General features: G+C 44.0%; 1 protein-coding gene and 1 long non-coding RNA gene across 4 annotated transcripts in view; one reads left to right on the top strand and one right to left on the bottom strand.

Moving 5' to 3' along the window:
* The window catches only part of LOC144495592 (uncharacterized), a 127,916-nt gene extending 124,620 nt beyond the window's left edge, over positions 1-3,296 (top strand). For all 3 annotated transcript variants that reach the window (XR_013498289.1, XR_013498291.1, XR_013498290.1), the window contains one exon: positions 3,155-3,296. This is a non-coding gene — a long non-coding RNA (uncharacterized LOC144495592). The remainder of the gene's footprint in view (positions 1-3,154) is intronic.
* Positions 3,297-3,942: 646 nt separating this feature from the next.
* The window catches only part of LOC144496012 (serine/threonine-protein phosphatase 4 regulatory subunit 1-like), a 53,125-nt gene continuing 38,338 nt past the window's right edge, over positions 3,943-18,729 (bottom strand). Inside the window, exon 13 of the mRNA XM_078216973.1 lies at positions 3,943-4,034. Coding sequence (XP_078073099.1) covers positions 3,943-4,034 — 92 coding nt within the window. The remainder of the gene's footprint in view (positions 4,035-18,729) is intronic.

Below are 18,729 nucleotides of genomic sequence, written 5' to 3'. Positions count from 1 at the left end.
GTTGCTCAGCAATAACCTGCTTACTAATGCTCCGTTTGTGTTTTGCCATGGCCACTCAGCTCCTGACCTCATTACATCCTTGGCCCAAACATGGGCATGGGTCGACCCTCTAGAAGTGTGTGACTGCCCTTGACATCAAGGCAGCATTTAACTGAGTGAGGCATCGAGGAGCCCTAGCAAAACTGAAGACAATGGGAATCGAGAGGAAAACTCTCCACTGGTTGGAGTCATACCTAGCAGAAAGAAAGATGGTTATGGCTGTTAGAGGTCAATCATCTCAGTCCTGGGACATTGCTGCAGGGGTTCCTAAGGGTATTCCAGCATCTTCAGCTGTTTCATCAATGATCTTCCCTCTGTCATAAAGTCAGAAGTGGGGATGATTGCACAGTGCTCTGCAGCATTTGTTACTCTTCAGCTAGTGAGGCCGCTTGTTTCCATATGCAGCAATACCTGGGTAATATTCAGGCTTGGACTGATAAGTGGCAGGTAACATTCCCAAAACAAGTGCCAGGCATTGACCATCTCTGACCAGAAAGAATCCAGTAAAAAGTCTAACAACACCAGGTTAAAGTCCAACAGGTTTATTTGGTAGCAAAAGTGGCATTTGCTACCAAATAAACCTGTTGGACTTTAACCTGGTGTTGTTAGACTTCTTACTGTGCTTACCCCAGTCCAATGCCGGCATCTCCACATCAGAAAGAATCCAACCATCTCCCCATGATATTTAATGGCATTACTATCCTTCCGCGTCCTAGGGTCACCATTGACCAAAGACTGGAACATATAAATACTGTGGCTACGGGAGCAGGTCAGAGGCTGAGGATTCTGTGATGAGTAATCCACCTCCTGATTCCTCAAAGTCTGTCCTCCACCTGTAGGCACAAGTCAGGATGTGATGGAATATTCTCCACTTGCCTGGTTGAATGCACTCCCAAAACTCAAGACCAGCCAGGACACAGCAGCCTGCTTGTTTGGCACCCCCATCCACTACCTTCAACAATAAGTCTGTACATTGCTGACATACAGTGTGTACCATCTAGAAGATGCACTGCAACAACTCAAGGCCCCATTAATTTGTGAGTCCCATGGCCTTTACCATCTAAATGCACTTGAGCAGCAGTGATTTGCAAGTCCCCCTCTAAATCACACATCATTCTGACTTAGAATCATAGAATCCCTACAGTGCAGAAGGAGGCCATTCAGCCCATCAAGTCTCCACCGACCACAATCCCACCCAGGCCCGATCCCCGTAACCCCATATATTTACCCTAGCTAGTCCCCCTGACACTAAGGGGCAATTTAGTATGGCCAATCCACCTAACCTGCACATCTTTGGACTGTGGGAGGAAACTGGAGCACCTGGAGGAAACCCATGCTGACACAGGGAGAATGTGCAAACTCCACACAGACAGTGACCCAAGCCGGGAATCGAACCCGGGTTGCTGGCACTGTGAGGCAGCAGTGCTAACCACTGTGCTACCATGCCACCCCTTGGAACTATATTGCTGTTCGTTCACTGAATCTGGGCCAGAATCCTGGAATTCTCTTCCTAACAACAGCACCGTGGGTGTTCCTACAACGCATGAACTGCAGTGGTTCAAGCAAGCAGCACAGCACCTTTTCAAGATGGTCAATAAATGCTGGCTGAGCCAGCAACAACCATGTCCCATTAAACAAATTTTTAAAAAGCATTCATAATCCTTTCTGCAGGTAAGGGGAGATCTCTGCTTTTATTTTACTACTAGCAATCCTAAATTTAAGTCCCATCTTTGCCAGTTAGTCAGTCATTGGAAACTACTTTAAATTATTTTCTTGAAACCTATCTAACTTTTAGAAATCCCTGTTGGACTCTGGGAGGACGGATGAGAAAGTTTATTTCATGGGAAAGGGGTGTCAATGCAGGACCTAAATAAAAGTATTATTAATCTAATAAACAAGAGCCTTCCGTGTTCCTGTGAAAAATGCATAACCCTTTTATATAACTGTAACTTTACACTCCTTGCAGTCAAGTAAATCTTGGGTGTACACTTTATAAAGCCCTGACGTCTTACAAATTTCGAGAAACATTCACAACTGTGGCTTAACAAATGCATTGTACAAATTCAACACCCACGTCCTTGCTTTTGTATTGTGTACAGAATCCTATTTGTTTTTCTTTAACTCTTAATCCTACTCCCTTAAACTCCACCCACCCAACCCCTTCTCTCTTATGCCAGTGATATCCTCTCCTAATTTAGTACTATGATAAGAATTCCATCAACAGCAGCAATTTGCCTTTGTATAACATGGAAATTATTCAGTGATGACCGGTTGACAAAAATTGAGTGTCACTGCAGCTCTGACTGTGATGTCGGACTATGGAAACATTTTAATTAGGTAAACTTTACTCATGAAAGAGCCTATTGTTCTTAATAAATTCATACGCTTTTATAAGTACAGAAAGTCACTAATCGGAACAGAAAGCTTTTTCCTCCCAAAGAATCTTTTTTTTTTAAAGCTATTAAAGTCATGGGGGTAGGTGAGGAAGATCAACTCTGCACAGGGTGTCAGCATATTTAAGAAACTTGAATATAATACCCATATCATTTTGAGACAGACCATGCAGACTCCAAGCAGTAAGTTTGTATGTTTGTGGACAGTCACTAGGTTAGCTGTGCCACAGTAAGGAACTGGTTCCTCTTACAAACACAGGAAAAACCTTCAATCCAATCCTGACGTTGCTATAAAGGATGTCCTGTACCTACATGCGAGCATTCAAAGTAGGAAGGCCATCATCCCTAGAAGAATTGACCTTAAAATGACAGGGCACTACATTAAAAGTTCTTGGTATCAGAGAATTTTCTAAAGTAAACACTCCAACTAAAGATGAATGATGAATTCAGAAGCCAATGACTGAATTTGTAAACACCTCATGCAAAAGAGGCAAAGACGTGCATCTCTTCACCCAACTTTCAGAGCCTTTCAAAGAAGTTGATAATATTGTGGGAGAATTTGCCAGTAGTTGTAATGCTAAATAGAATTTTAATCCAAATGAAAAATTCCCAGAAGGTGCAGTTTTTATCGTTCATTTTGTTTGTCCCATAAAGTTTAAATTACCATAGCATTTGAACAAGTCTGATATTTTGTATTAATATCTTTATATTTTTCTTCTCAGAATAAAGAGAAAGTTTCATCTTACAACAGGACACCTAAAATAGACCGCAGTGAATTGGAAAAGGAAGTAAAAGAGAAAACTTCTATGAAACGTAAACTACCTTTCACTGTCAGTCCATCTAGGAGTGAGCAGAGGGAATCTGACACAGGTAAATCCTTTTCCTTTTAGACTGTTTAAATGTAGGATTGCGATGGTTTTAAATTTTTGTACACTGTGCATATACATCCATATGTGTATGACATTAAACTTAACAATCATAAAATGGGAAAAAACAGAAGAATGCTTAGTCCATTTAGTCAATCCCAGAGTTCTCAAATCACTACTTAAAATATATCAGATGCTTTTCCAGCAAAATGTGCGAGTCATTCTTTGTAATCTAGCCTTGGTTACCACAAATCATGAATATTTGGAAGGCAAAGTTATATCTGATCTATCCATTCAGCTTTCCTCTTCTGAACATCATCTCACCTCTTCCCCCCCCCCCCCAAACATCACCCCCTCTACCCCCAATGCCATTCCTGGGTCCAATGCTTAGCTTGTCAGTACTGTAGTCTGAATGACCTCATGTTCCTTGATAAAATCCCCACTTGGCCTTTTCTCAATTGAAACAAACTTGCCACCTGTTGCCTTTCCTTGTAGTTCATCTAATGACTGGTATTATTAGATGGGCAGACCTTTGCTGCTTCATTGCCAGTGACACAGCATCCTTCCTGTAAGATAGTGAGGTGTCCAGCAAGCACTAACCCAGAGGGTGACACATCTGTGATTGTTTTCTATTCCATTTACTATCAAACCGAACCATATTTACTTCTACATATTGGGCAGACGGTTCCAGTGATCTGTTCATCAACATCACAAAAATCCTTTTTTATGCTGTATCCTGTAGAGTAAAACATTTTTTTGAAAAGGCATAAGTTATACCTACAAACAAAACTTGCATTTGTATATTTTCGGATTGCAGGCAGGTTGCTAGCGGAGTGCCACAGGGATCAGTGCTTGGTCCTCTGCTCTTTGTGATTTTTATTAATGACTTAGAGGAGGGGGCTGAAGGGTGGATCAGTAAATTTGCTGATGACACCAAGATTGGTGGAGTAGTGGATGAGGTGGAGGGCTGTTGTAGGCTGCAAAGAGACATAGATAGAAATCATAGAAACCCTACAGTGCAGAAGGAGGCCATTCGGCCCATCGAGTCTGCACCGACCACAATCCCACCCAGGCCCTACCCCCACATATTTACCTGCTAATCCCTCTAACCTACGCATCTCAGGATTCTAAGGGGCAATTTTTAACCTGGCCAATCAACCTAACCTGCACATCTTTGGACTGTGGGAGGAAACCGGAGCACCCGGAGGAAACCCACGCAGACATGAGGAGAATGTGCAAACTCCACACAGACAGTGACCCGAGCCGGGAATCGAACCCGGGACCCTGGAGCTGTGAAGCAGCAGTGCTAACCACTGTGCTACCGTGCCGCCCCAAATATAGGATGCAAAGCTGGGCTGAAAAATGGCAAATGGAGTTTAACCCTGATAAATGTGAGGTGATTCATTTTGGTAGGACTAATTTAAATGTGGATTACAGGGTCAAAGGTAGGGTTCTGAAGACTGTGGAGGAACAGAGAGATCTTGGGGTTCATATCCACAGATCTCTAAAGGTTGCCACTCAAGTGGATAGAGCTGTGAAGAAGGCCTATAGTGTGTTAGCTTTTATTAACAGGGGGTTGGAGTTTAAGAGCCGTGGGGTTATGCTGCAACTGTACAGGACCTTGGTGAGACCACATTTGGAATATTGTGTGCAGTTCTGGTCACCTCACTATAAGAAGGATGTGGAAGCGCTGGAAAGAGTGCAGAGGAGATTTACCAGGATGCTGCCTGGTTTGGAGGGTAGGTCTTATGAGGAAAGGTTGAGGGAGCTAGGGCTGTTCTCTCTGGAGCGGAGGAGGCTGAGGGGAGACTTAATAGAGGTTTATAAAATGATGAAGGGGATAGATAGAGTGAACGTTCAAAGACTATTTCCTCGGGTGGATGGAGCTATTACAAGGGGGCATGACTATAGGGTTCGTGGTGGGAGATACAGGAAGGATATCAGAGGTAGGTTCTTTACGCAGAGAGTGGTTGGGGTATGGAATGGACTGCCTGCAGTGATAGTGGAGTCAGACACTTTAGGAACATTTAAGCGGTTAGTGGATAGGCACATGGAGCACACCAGGATGATAGGGAGTGGGATAGCTTGATCTTGGTTTCAGATAAAGCTCGGCACAACATCGTGGGCCGAAGGGCCTGTTCTGTGCTGTACTGTTCTATGTTCTATACAGCTACAACAAGGACTTGCCTTTGTATCCCACTTCCAATTGTAGAAAAATTGTAGAGACATAATCAAAAAATATACCGCTATGGAGTACAATGTTGGTAAATGTGAGGTCATCCATTTTGGTAGGAATAACAGCAAAATGGACTATTATTTAAATGGTAAAAAGTTGCAGCATGCTGCTGTGCAAAGGGACCTGGGTGTCCTTGTGCATAAATCGCAAAGTTGGTTTGCAGGTGCAGCAGGTGATTAAGAAGGCAAATGGAATTTTGTCCTTCATTGCTAGAGGGATGGAGTTTAAAAACAGTGAGGTTATGTTGCAGCTGTACAAGGTGCTGGTGAGGCCACACCTAGAGTACTGTGTGCAGTTTTGGTCTCCTTGAGAAAGGATGTACTGGCACTGGAGGGGGTACAGAGGAGATTCACTAGGTTTGATTTCGGAGTTGAGAGGGTTGGTTTGTGAGGAGAGACTGAGTAGACTGGGGCTATACTCATTGGAATTCAGAAGAATGAGGGGAGATCTTATAGCAACATATAAGATTAAGAAGGGAATAGATAAGATAGAAGCAGGGAGGTTGTTTCCACTGGCAGGTGAAACTGGAATTAGGGGTATGGCCTCAAAATAAGGGGGAGCAGATTTAGAATTAAGTTGAGGAGGAACTTGCTCTCTCAAAGGGTTGTGAATCTGTGGAACTCCCTGCCCAGTGAAGCAGTTGAGGCTACCTCATTGAATGTTTTTAAGGCAAGGATAGATAAATTTTTGAACAGTAAAGGAATTAAAGGTTATGGTGAGCGGGCAGGTAAGTGGAGCTGAGTCCACAAAAAGATCAGCCATGATATTGAATGGCGGAGTAGGCTCAAGGGGCCAGATGGCCTACTCCTGCTCCTAGTTCTTGTATTCTTATGTGCTGAACTCTCAAGATGTCTCCCTACACATGGAAACATTCTTGGATTCCATGGTAATTCAGCAGGCAACTAAATACGGCTCACTGCACAATAAATTAATATTTAAACAATTACTTTTTTGGAAAATTTTGTTTTAGCATTCATAAAAACATATGAAGAATTATTTGAGAAGGTACAAATGTGTCCATCTGAATGCACCAAAGCAGTAAAGCACTTGTTTGCTTTTTCTTTTAAGCAGACCCCAAAGGAGATAGCCATTAGCTATAATTACTTGAGGTTGTCATTTTCTGGAATGCAGAATAACCAGATGGTGATCACAGAGGTGTGAACATTTTTTTTTCTGTCAGACGCAGCAGTTGCAACATAATACTTGGTAGTTTATCTAAGTACAAGTTCTACCAAAATCACCCTGTAAGAAAAACACAACTTGAAAGCATATTATCTTCAAGATTTTCAGCACGTGCTGCCACCTTATGAACTCACTTCCTCACTTCATAAGCTATCACGTTCACTCTGGTTATTTTAGTAGCAAATTCTGCAAAGGTTATCATTGCCAACTAATTTACATAATTTAATAGTACTCCAAACAGGATTCAGAATCCAGTAGTATATCCTGTTTGATATTCCAACCTGGCAGTGACCTGCGTAAACTAACATTTTTTTATTCTTCCCTGAGATGTGAGAAATGCAGGCAAAGCTAATATTTATTGCCCATCCCTAATTGCTCTTGAGAAGGTGATGGTGAGCTGCCTCCTTGAATCATTGCAGTCCATGCAGTGTAGGTGCACTACAATGCTATGAGGAAGGGAATTCTGGGATTTTGATCCAGTAGTGATGAAGGAACTGCGATTATAGTTCCAAGCCAGGATGGTGTGTGATTTGGAGGGAACTTACTGGTGGTGTTCTCATCTGTCTGCTGCTCTTGTCCTTCTAAATGGTAGATGTCTCTGGTTTGGAAGGTGCTTTTGAAGGAGGCTTGATGAGTTGCTGCCATGCATCTTGTTTATGGTATACAAAGTGGCATAGGTGTGTATCAGTGCTGGAGAGGTGAATGTTTAAGGTGATGGCAATCAAGCAGGCTGCTTTGTCCTGGGTGGTGTTGAGTTGCTTGAGTGGTGTTGGAGCCCCACACATCCAGGAAAATGGAGAGTATTCCATCACGTTCTTGACCTTGTGACTTTTAAATGATGGACAGGCTTTGGGGAGTCTGGAGATTAGCTACTCATCACATAATTCCCAGTCTCAAATCTATTCTTGTAGCTACAGTATTTGTATGACCAATCCAGTTAAATTTCTGGCCAGTGACGACTTCTATGAGTCAGATTCTGTGGTGACCCTATGGATGTTGTTGATGGGGAATTCAGCAATTGTAACGCCATTGAATGTCAAGGTGAGAATGGTTAGAATTATAATCATTGCGTCCATCACTTGTATGACGCAAATGTTACTTGCCACTTATCAGCCCAAACCTGAATGGTGTCCAGGTCTTGCTGCATGTGGATAAGGACTGTTTCATTATCTGAGGAGTTGTGAATGGTACTGAACATTGTGCAATCACCTTGCTGCCTATGATTCTATTGTCAATTATCTCAAATCTGTGTCCTCTGGTTATCAATCCTTCAGCTGTTGAAAATAATTTCTCTTTCTCTTTTTTTATAAAAACCTCTTCCTTCTCTCCTCTTAGGAGAACGATCCGAGCTTCTTCAGTCTGTCCTTTGAACTGCAATCCCTTGTTCCTGAAACCATTGTATTATGGTTTCTGCATTCTCTTCAAAGCATTTTTATTCTCCTTCGTGTTACCCAGAATTGGACACAGCTGTTTCCAGTAGTGTTTTATTTTAACTTTAGCATACTTTCCTGTGTACTCTTTGCCTCTACTTATATTTCCGTTGATTTTTTTTCTCACACTGCTTTCAACATTTTAAAAGATGGTCCTTCTATCCTGGACTGTAGTTGTGAGACTTGGTTAGTAAACAAACCTATAGACATACCATAGTGTCTGCCTAACATTTGTTTATTAGTGCCACATCTGAACAGATTACAGAGTAGTATGTTGCTTATAGGCATGAATCCAACCTCTCTCTAGAGAGTCGAACATATGACCGACTGACATTCAGTAGTACATCATTGTCTACGTCATACATTAGCATACCCCATCTGTTAACCCTTTATACTAGTGACATTCTCTGCTTGAAGCACTTTGTTTCTCAATTGAATATTCTGATCCAGTGATTTCTCTTCAAAATCAATCACTGCCTCATTTCATATTGAGATAGTTACTACATTTTGATGGTGAAATCCCAGCCAAATTTGTTTAACTCTTTCCCCCCCCAGTAAAAGTTAACCTATATTCAAGAGTAATGGCGCAGTTCTATTCAGCTGGTAACTTGTCTGTCTTGAAGAGGTCCTTCCTGCCATAAAACTGTCCTAGAAATATGAAGCCTTCCCTCTTGCAACATGTCTCTTAACCATGCATTAACCTGCCATATCCTCTTATTTCTATTCTCATCTCATAGCTCTGAAATTAATCCAAACATTTGAATGTCTTGAAAATCTCAGCAGGTCTGACAGCATCTGTGTGGAGAGAATAGAGCCAATGTTTCGAGTCTAGATGACTCTTTGTCAGAGCCGATTTGAATGTCTTGCTTTCTGACTTCCTTCCTAGCTCTGTAAACACTGACTGCAGAACCTCAAACCTTGTCCTCCTTCTAACATCAGTTCCAACATGCACATGGCTTTTGGCTCTTTTCCTTTCCCTGCGGCAGGTTCTGCAAACAATGTACCATGCAGGGCTTGGGTTGAAGGGATCTTGTGTTCTTCTACTGAGCCTGGAATTCCAATATTTTTCAAAGCTCCACATTTGTGTTACAATAAAGAAATTGACACAACAAACCAACTATATTTGCAGGTGACGTGAAAATAGAGGGGCTGCTTTCCAGGAGCATGATGTTCCAATAGCCCCTTTAGAGTGGCTGAGATAATAGTTTACAATATGTCTGCAGCACTGGGCTCCTGGGTGACCCTTTAAAACAGTAAAAGGCAATCGAATATCTACTAGCAAAATACAAAATTACAATTTAAATTATAATGTAAATACAGTGCAGTAAATAACTACAAAATAATTGCATAGCCTGAGGGCAGCACAGTGTTTCGCACTGCTCCCTCACAGTGCCAGAGACGTGGGTTCAATTCCCGGCTTGGATCACTATCTGTGCAGAGTCTTCATGTTCTCCCTGTGTTTGCGTGGGTTTCCTCCCACAGTCCGAAAGACACATTGGCCATGCTAAATTGCCCCTCGGTGTACCTGAACAGGCGCCAGAATGTGGCGACTAAGGGATTTTCACAGTAACTTCATCGCAGCATTAATGTAAGCCTACTGGTGACTAATAAAAAGATGTTTAACTTTTTGTACAAAGTGGATGGAGTGTTCCACTCCTGCGCTCGTGTGTCCCTTGTTTTCTCTCCATTCATCATAATGGGCAGAAAATGGCACTATGTCAAGCATAGAAGCATGCCGCACAGTATATTTGCACTGCTATTTTCTCCCTCCCAATACTATTTTCTTCCTAGCATCAAGACCCTGCCCTTGTGCTGCCTCCTGTCCTGAGCCCCAATTACTTTCAAGCCACTGTATTTTACCTGGCTCCAGCTGAGCCTCTATATCAGTGGAAAAGTGGAGTTGACGTAGAAAATCCACCATAATCCTTGGTGATCAAATCAGTTCAAGGGACTGTCTGGCCTATTGCCCTATTTCTCACGTTAACTCAAAGGTTACAGTTGAATATAATAGTAAAGCAACATGTACAAGAGGCATACAGTGAAAATTATATAAAAACTTGGAGAAAACAAAATAAGTAGAGGGGTGGGAAGGATGAGAGGCAAATGGAGAGTTGCAGGCAGTAACCGAATGTGATGTATGATAACCTTATAGAGAAAGATACTGGCAAAAAGAATGGGGAATACCGATCAAAAGCGGAGAAAATGGGGAAGTATGGGATACCGTTACAGGAAGACAGAGATACATTCTTTTCTGAGAAATCCTCCAAGAGGACCCCTTGAGGAGAATTATTGCCACATGCAATGCTATTTAAGTTGGATGGATCTGCTGGGATATTGTCTCGTGTGCACATTGATGAGAAGAGCAAGTGTAACACAGTGCACCAGCTGGCAATCTCACACTGGAGCAGGAAGTTACCATATTCAGTCCCCAGTCTGCACTGAATTATGTAACCTTTAACTGGGAAAACAATAGGTGTGCTATATTTGGCCTCAAAAGCACCGAGTTAGGAAGAGAAAAATTGACTCTTGACTTCAGCTCTTGCTGTCTAAATCCCTGACAAAAGCGGCTTATGATGAAAGTGAGGAGGTGTGGGATAGAGGGAAAGTTGGCCGATTGGATAGGTAACTGGCTGTCTGATTGAAGACAGAGGGTGGTGGTGGATGGAAAATGTTCGGATTGGAGGCAGGTTGCTAGCGGAGTGCCACAGGGATCAGTGCTTGGTCCTCTGCTCTTTGTGATTTTTATTAATGACTTAGAGGAGGGGGCTGAAGGGTGGATCAGTAAATTTGCTGATGACACCAAGATTGGTGGAGTAGTGGATGAGGTGGAGGGCTGTTGTAGGCTGCAAAGAGACATAGATAGAATGCAAAGCTGGGCTGAAAAATGGCAAATGGAGTTTAACCCTGATAAATGTGAGGTGATTCATTTTGGTAGGACTAATTTAAATGTGGATTACAGGGTCAAAGGTAGGGTCCTGAAGACTGTGGAGGAACAGAGAGATCTTGGGGTTCATATCCACAGATCTCTAAAGGTTGCCACTCAAGTGGATAGAGCTGTGAAGAAGGCCTATAGTGTGTTAGCTTTTATTAACAGGGGGTTGGAGTTTAAGAGCCGTGGGGAACAGGGGGTTGGAGTTTAAGAGCCGTGGGGTTATGCTGCAACTGTACAGGACCTTGGTGAGACCACATTTGGAATATTGTGTGCAGTTCTGGTCACCTCACTATAAGAAGGATGTGGAAGCGCTGGAAAGAGTGCAGAGGAGATTTACCAGGATGCTGCCTGGTTTGGAGGGTAGGTCTTATGAGGAAAGGTTGAGGGAGCTAGGGCTGTTCTTTCTGGAGCGGAGGAGGCTGAGGGGAGATTTAATAGAGGTTTATAAAATGGTGAAGGGGATAGATAGAGTGAACGTTCAAAGACTATTTCCTCGGATGGATGGAGCTATTACGAGGGGGCATAACTATAGGGTTCGTGGTGGGAGATATAGGAAGGATATCAGAGGTAGGTTCTTTACACAGAGAGTGGTTGGGGTGTGGAATGGACTGCCTGCAGTGATAGTGGAGTCAGACACTTTAGGAACATTTAAGCGGTTATTGGATAGGCAGATGGAGCACACCAGGATGATAGGGAGTGGGATAGCTTGATCTTGGTTTCAGATAAAGCTCGGCACAACATCGTGGGCCGAAGGGCCTGTTCTGTGCTGTACTGTTCTATGTTCTATGTACTTGTTGGCACCTTCATTTTTAGTCAGAAGCTAAGCCCATGAGGGTGGCACAGTGGCTAGCACTGCTGCCTCAAAACATCAGGGACCTGGGTTTAATTCTTGGCTTGGGTCAGTCTGTGTGGAGTCTGTACATTCTCCCTGTGTCTGCATGGGTTTCCTTCGGGTGCTCCGGTTTCCTCTCAGTCCAAAAGACGCGCTGGTTAGGTGCATTGGCCATGCTAAATTCTCCCTCTGCGTGCCCGAACAGGCGCCGGAGTGTGGCGACCAGGGGATTTTCACAGTAACTTCATTGCGGTGTTAATGTAGGCCTACTTGTAACACTAATAAATAAACTTTTTTTTTAAAAAGATGCAAAAAAAAACTTTTTAAGAAAGTGTTGATTTTTTATACTTCACTAGCTAGGCCTTAGCTGGTATATTGTGACCAATTATGGGCACAACATCTCAGGAAAGATGTCAAGATTTTGAATAGGGTGCTGAGGAAATCAGCACCCATGGAACCGAACCCCCTCAAGGTGTCATTCACACAAATTTGATGATGTGAATAATGTTACGGCTATTGGTGCTCACTGTAAAGCCGGCAGTTTCCAGTGTCTGTATGTGTGCAGTTAGATGCCTGAATCAGAAAATTGCTATCTACTTTGTCCTGCTCCTCCACAACCTTTGCTACACCTGTACCTCAACAAGAGACTTGGTATTAAAACTCAAGAAAGTGCATGAAGTTCCAATTACCCGCTAAGTATCCAGTAAACAATCCAGAAATTGTTGGATTTGTCCATTCCATGTTTAAATAAATTTTTAATTGGATAATGAACCTTAATTGCTAACAAACTCTCTAGCACTGAAAAATTATTGTTGTAGGTTTATTGTTGGGGATTTAAAAATAGGTATTTTTGTTTCTATACTTAATGTTTGCATTGAGTAATTTAAACTTGGACTTCCTAGTTTTGACTCTCCATGTATCATCACTAAGAGTTCTGCAATCCGATTGATTGAAGAAATGAGCTATTGCTTACCCTGTTTACACAGATCTCCTATTGAGGATGCCACACTGAAATGGCCCTCTAATGACCATAGCTTGCTGTACAAAAGCTTACCAGAAGTCTGGGCAGCTGCAAGTGAAATGAATGGCAAGCACTGTTTGTTCTCCACTGACTGGCTTGGTTTTTGCAATGTTGGGTTTTTAAAAAATAAATTAATAAACGGTTGAAACAGGATGTAAGCAAGTGACAGAATGCAAAATCTTCCTGCATTGGCAGTTTCAAACATTGGGAGCAAAGGAAACTTGGCAAATTTCCCGCATTATGTCACTGGAAGCAATAGACTGACTGTGTTTAAGAACTATTTACAAACTGATTGCCGGCTTTTGTTTTGGATTCCACTGGTTAGATCATAAATACTTAGCTCAATTAATGTAGTTGAAATGCAGGTTATTGAACTGAACGATCACTAAAAATTAAATATTGCAGATGGAAACAACAAATGTTCTTCACCATGGTTTTATTTGTTTAAACTGTTAGATGAAGACAGCAGATGTTTTTGTTTGACATTGCCCTTGACCTTTGAGTTTCAGTTCAATGAAACCTGTAAAATGGGGTTAGTGTGCAGTGCTGAACACTTGTCCTCCTGACATTAAACCAGAATTTTGAGATCATGTCAGGTGATGATCTGCACAAAATGTTTTCCAGTGTTATGTTTGATCAGCAGTTGAAAACTTTTACCATGGAAAAAGTGAGAACTAACAAGTGTATCTCACATCTCCCTTTTGTATGATTTAAATTCCTTTGTAATTTGTCAAACATACGAATTAAAAGCAGGAATAGGCTACTTGACCCCTCAAGCTTGCTCTGCCATTCGGCAAGATCATGGCTGATCTGATTGTAACCTCAACCCCCTATTCCTGATAACCTTGCACCTCTTTGTTAATGAAGAATCTATTTAGCTCTGTCTTAAAATATTCAAAGATTCTGCTTCCACTCCTTTTCATAGAATCTACAGCACACAGACAGGCCCTTCGGCCCAAACTGGTCCATGCTGACCAAAATGCCCATCTAAGCTTAACCCCATTTGGTCCATATCCCTCTAAACCTTGCCTATTCATGTATCTGTCCAAATGCCTGTTAAATTTGTTATGAGAGGCATGGATAGGGTGAATGCACAGAGTCTTTTTCCCATCGGGGAAATCGAGAACTAGAGGGCATGGCTTTGAGTTAAGAGGGGAAAATTAATGGGAACCAGAGAAACAACTTTTTTTTTAACACACACACACAAAGGGTGGTACATATGTGGAATGAGCTGCTGGAGGAAGTGGTTGAGACAGGGACATTGACAACATTTAACAGGCATTTGGACAGATACATGGATAGGAAAGGTTTAGAGGGATATGGACCAAATGGGGTTAAGCTTAGATGGGCATTTTGGTCAGCATGGACCAGTTTGGGCCGAAGGGCCTGTCTATGTGCTGTAGATTCTATGAAAAGGAGTGGAAGCAGAATCTTTGAATATTTTAAGACAGAGCTCAATAGATTCTTCATTAACAAAGAGGTGTAAGGTTATCAGGAATAGGGGGTTGAGGTTACAATCAGATCAGCCATGATCTTACCGAATGGCAGAGCAAGCTTGAGGGGTCAAGTAGCCTATTCCTGCTTTTAATTCGTATGTTTGACATACACCTCTATGAGCTCACCCCTCAGTCTTCTATGCTCCAAAGAAAAAAGTCCTAGCCTGTCCAGTCTCTCCCTATAATTCAGTCCCTTGAGTCCTGGCAAAATCCTTGTAGATCTCTTCTGCACACTCCAGTTTAACAACATCTTTCCTATAACAAAGCAACCAAAACTGGTTGTGGCTTCATCAACGTCCTGCACAACTACAACATGACTTCCCAACTTCTAAACTCAATGTCCTGACTAATGAAGGCCAACATGCCAAAAGCCGCCTTCATGACCCTATCAACCTATGACTCCACCTTTAGAGGACCATGCACCTGAACTCCAAGGTACCTCTGTTCCACGATACTCCCTAAGGTCCTACCATTCACTGTGAAAGTCCTACCTTGATTTGACTTTCCAAAACGCAAAACACTTATCTCTATTGAACTCCATTTGCCATTTCTTGGCCCACTTCCTCAGCTGACCAAGATCCTCCTTCAATTTTTGATAACCTTTCTCACTGTCTACAATACCACCTATTTTAGTGTCATCTGCAAACTTACTGATCGTGCCTTGTACATTCTCATCCAAATCATTGATATAGATAACAAACAGCAATGGGCCCAGCACTGGTCCCTGAGGCACACTAATAGTCACAGGCCTCCAGTCCGACGAGCATCCTTCCACCATTACCCTCTGCTTCCAACCATCGAGCCATTGTATATCCAATTTGCGAGCTCTCCCTGGACTCCATGTAATCTAACCTTCATGTGGAACTTTTTCAAGGACCTTGCTGAAGTCCATGTAGACTACATCTACCGCCCTGCCCTCATTAAAGAACTCTAACAAATTTGGAAGGCATGATCTCCCGTGCATAAAGCCATGCTGACTACTCCTAATCAAACCCTGTCTTTCCAAATGCCTATATATCTTATCCCTCAGAATCCTCTCTGGTAACTTACTCCCCACAGATTTTAGGCTTACTGGTCTATAATTCCCAGGTTTTTTTCTTTGCAGCCCTTCCTAAATGGCACATTTGCTACCCTCCCGTCTTCTGGTACCTCATCTGTGGCTAATGATACAGATATCTCAGCCAGGGCTCCCGCAATTTCTTCTAGCCTCGCACAGTATTCTTGGATATACCTGGTCAGGGCCAGGGGATTTATCCACCTTCGTACATTTTAACATGTCCATCATCACCTCTACTGTAATGCGAACTATCCCCAACTTTTCCAAGTTCCCAAGCCTTCATGTTTTTCTCCACGGTAAACACAGAGGAGAAATATTCATTGAGAACCTCACCCATCTCCTGCAGTTCCACACGTGTCCACTTTGGTCCTTGAAGTCCTAGTCTCTCTACTTTTTACTTTAATATACTTAAAGAATCCCTTTTGATTCACCTTAATCCTCTCAGCCAAAGCTACCTCATGCCTCCTTTTTGCCCTCCTAATTTCCTTCTTGAGTATACTTGTCTATCCCCTGTACACCTCCAGGGAATCCCTTGATTCTAGCTGCTTGTACTTGAGCCATGCCTCCTTTTCCTGGTCAAAACCTAATATGTTTTGTCCTGCCAGCCTTGTCCTTCACCCTAACAGGAAGCTATGGACACTGAACTCTTAACTATTTCGCTTTTAAAGGCCTCCCACTTGCTGGAGGTCCCTTTGACCCCAAACAAGCTACTCCAATCAACCTTTGCAAGCTCATCTAATTCCACCAAAATTTGGTTTGTCCCAATTTAGAACTTGCACCGGTGGACCAGTTTCGTCCCTTTCCATAATTACAATAAGATTAGCTATGGTCACAAAGTGGTGCCCCTTCCACCACCCCCACACCCCCGGTCACCTCTGTCACTTGCCCTACCCTGTTTCCCAAGAGTAGGTCAAGTCTAGCCCTTTCCTGAGTAGGACCCTCCATATACTGCTGAGGAAACTTTCCTGAACACACTTAACAAATTCCACCCCATCTAAGCCTTTAACACTAAGACTGGGTCAGCCAATGTTAGGAAAATTAAAATCCTTGACTCAGACAACCCTATTAGTCCTGCAAGTCTCCCCAATCTCCCTGCATATTTGTTCTTCTAATTCCCATTGACTATCTGGAAGGCTATTGTACAGTTATGGCTATGATGCCACAGACCCACGTACCTATCTGAGTTCATCAGCCTTACCTATCAGCCCTCTTGCATTTAAATAGATGCAACTAAATCCAGCAGGTTTTCCCCACTCCCTGCCATGCTGCTGCCTACCATGTCTATTCAGCTTGCCGTTGCTGAGTACTGCATCTCCTTTCAGCCCTTCATTTACTTCCATGCTACTGAGGATCCCACCCCTTGCCAATCTAGTTTAAGCCCTCTCTTGTAGCATTAGCAAATCTATCTCCCAGGATATTGGTCTCCCCCCAGTTCAGATGCAGTCCCTCTTAAACAGGTCACCTCTGCTCCAGAAAAGATCCCAATGATCTAAGAATCTGAATCCCTGCCCCCTGCACCAATTCTTTAGCCATGCATTCATCTGCCATATTCTCCTGTTCTTACCCGGGGCGGCACGGTGGCACAGTGGTTAGCACTGCTGCTTCACAGCTCCAGGGTCCCGGGTTCGATTCCCGGCTCGGGTCACTGTCTGTGTGGAGTTTGCACGTTCTCCCCGTGTCTCTGTGGGTTTCCTCCGGGTGCTCCGGTTTCCTCCCACAGTCCAAAGATGTGCGGGTTAGGTTGATTGGCCAGGTTAAAAAAATTGCCCCTTCGAATCCGAAAATGCGTAGGTTAGAGGGATTAGCGGGTAAGATATGTGGGGATAGGGCCTGGGTGGGATTGTGGTCAGTGCAGACTCGATGGGCCGAATGGCCTCCTTCTGCACTGTAGGGTTTCTATGATTCTATGATTCTATACCCTCACGTAGCATGGGGCACTGGAAGTAATCCAGAGATGACCATCCTCGAGGTCCTGCTTAATTTTTTCCAAGCACTCTATAACACTCGGGACCTCATCCCTATTTCTATTTGCATCACTTGTGCTGATGTGCACAACGACTTCTGCTCCCCCTCCCCCTTGAGAATATTCTGCAGCCACTCCAAGATATCCTTGACCTTGTCACCTGGGAGGCAACACACTATCCTGGACTCCTGTTTGCGGCCACAGAATTTCCTGTCTGTCCCCCTAACGAGCAAGTCTCCTATCACTACAGTCCTGTTTACCTTTACCCTTTCCCACTATGCCCAGAGACAGTTGTAGTACCACAGATCTGGCAAAACTGCTTTCACCAGAACGGTCATCTCCTCTCTCTCTCCCGCTCTCTCTCCCCTCTCTCCCGCTCTCTCTCTCTCCCGCTCTCTCTCTCTCCCGCTCTCTCTCTCTCCCGCTCTCTCTCTCTCGCTCTCTCTCTCTCCCGCTCTCTCTCTCTCCCCGCTCTCTCTCTCTCCCGCTCTCTCTCTCTCCCGCTCTCCTCTCTCCTCTCTCTCTCTCTCCGCTCTCTCTCTCTCCCGCTCTCTCTCTCTCCCGCTCTCTTCTCTCTCTCTCTCTCCCCGCTCTCTCCCGCTCTCTCTCTCTCCCGCTCTCTCTCTCTCTCCCGCTCTCTCTCTCTCTCCCGTCTCTCTCTCTCTCCCGCTCTCTCTCTCTCTCCCGCTCTCTCTCTCTTCCTCTCTCTCTCTCTCTCTCCCGCTCTCTCTCTCTCTCTCTCTTCTCTCTCCGCTCTCTCTCTCTCTCCCGCTCTCTCTCTCTCTCCGCTCTCTCTCTCTCTCCCGCTCTCTCTCTCTTCCCGCTCTCTCTCTCTCCCGCTCTCTCTCTCTCTCCGCTCTCTCTCTCTCTCCTCCTCTCTCTCTCTCTCTCTCTCTCTCTCTCCCGCTCTCTCTCTTCCCGCTCTCTCTCTCTCTCCCGCTCTCTCTCTCTCTCCCTCTCTCTCTTCCTCCTCTCTCTCTCTCCCGCTCTCTCTCTCTCTCCGCTCTCTCTCTCTCTCTCTCTCTCCGCTCTCTCTCTCTCTCTCCCGCTCTCTCTCTCTCTCCCGCTCTCTCTCTCTCTCTCTCTCTCTCTCTCCGCTCTCTCTCTCTCTCCCGCTCTCTCTCTCTCTCCCGCTCTCTCTCTCTCTCCCGCTCTCTCTCTCTCTCTCCCTCTCTCTCTCTCTCCCTCCGCTCTCTCTCTCTCTCTCCCCTCTCCTCTCTCTCTCCCGCTCTCTCTCTCTCTCCCCGCTCTCTCTCTCTCTCGCTCTCCTCTCTAGCTCTCT

The sequence above is a fragment of the Mustelus asterias genome, chromosome 7, assembly GCF_964213995.1.
Source record: "Mustelus asterias chromosome 7, sMusAst1.hap1.1, whole genome shotgun sequence".
Lineage (NCBI taxonomy): Eukaryota > Metazoa > Chordata > Chondrichthyes > Carcharhiniformes > Triakidae > Mustelus > Mustelus asterias.
Note: the sequence above shows the minus strand (reverse complement) of the source record. Positions and strands in the feature narration are given on the sequence as shown.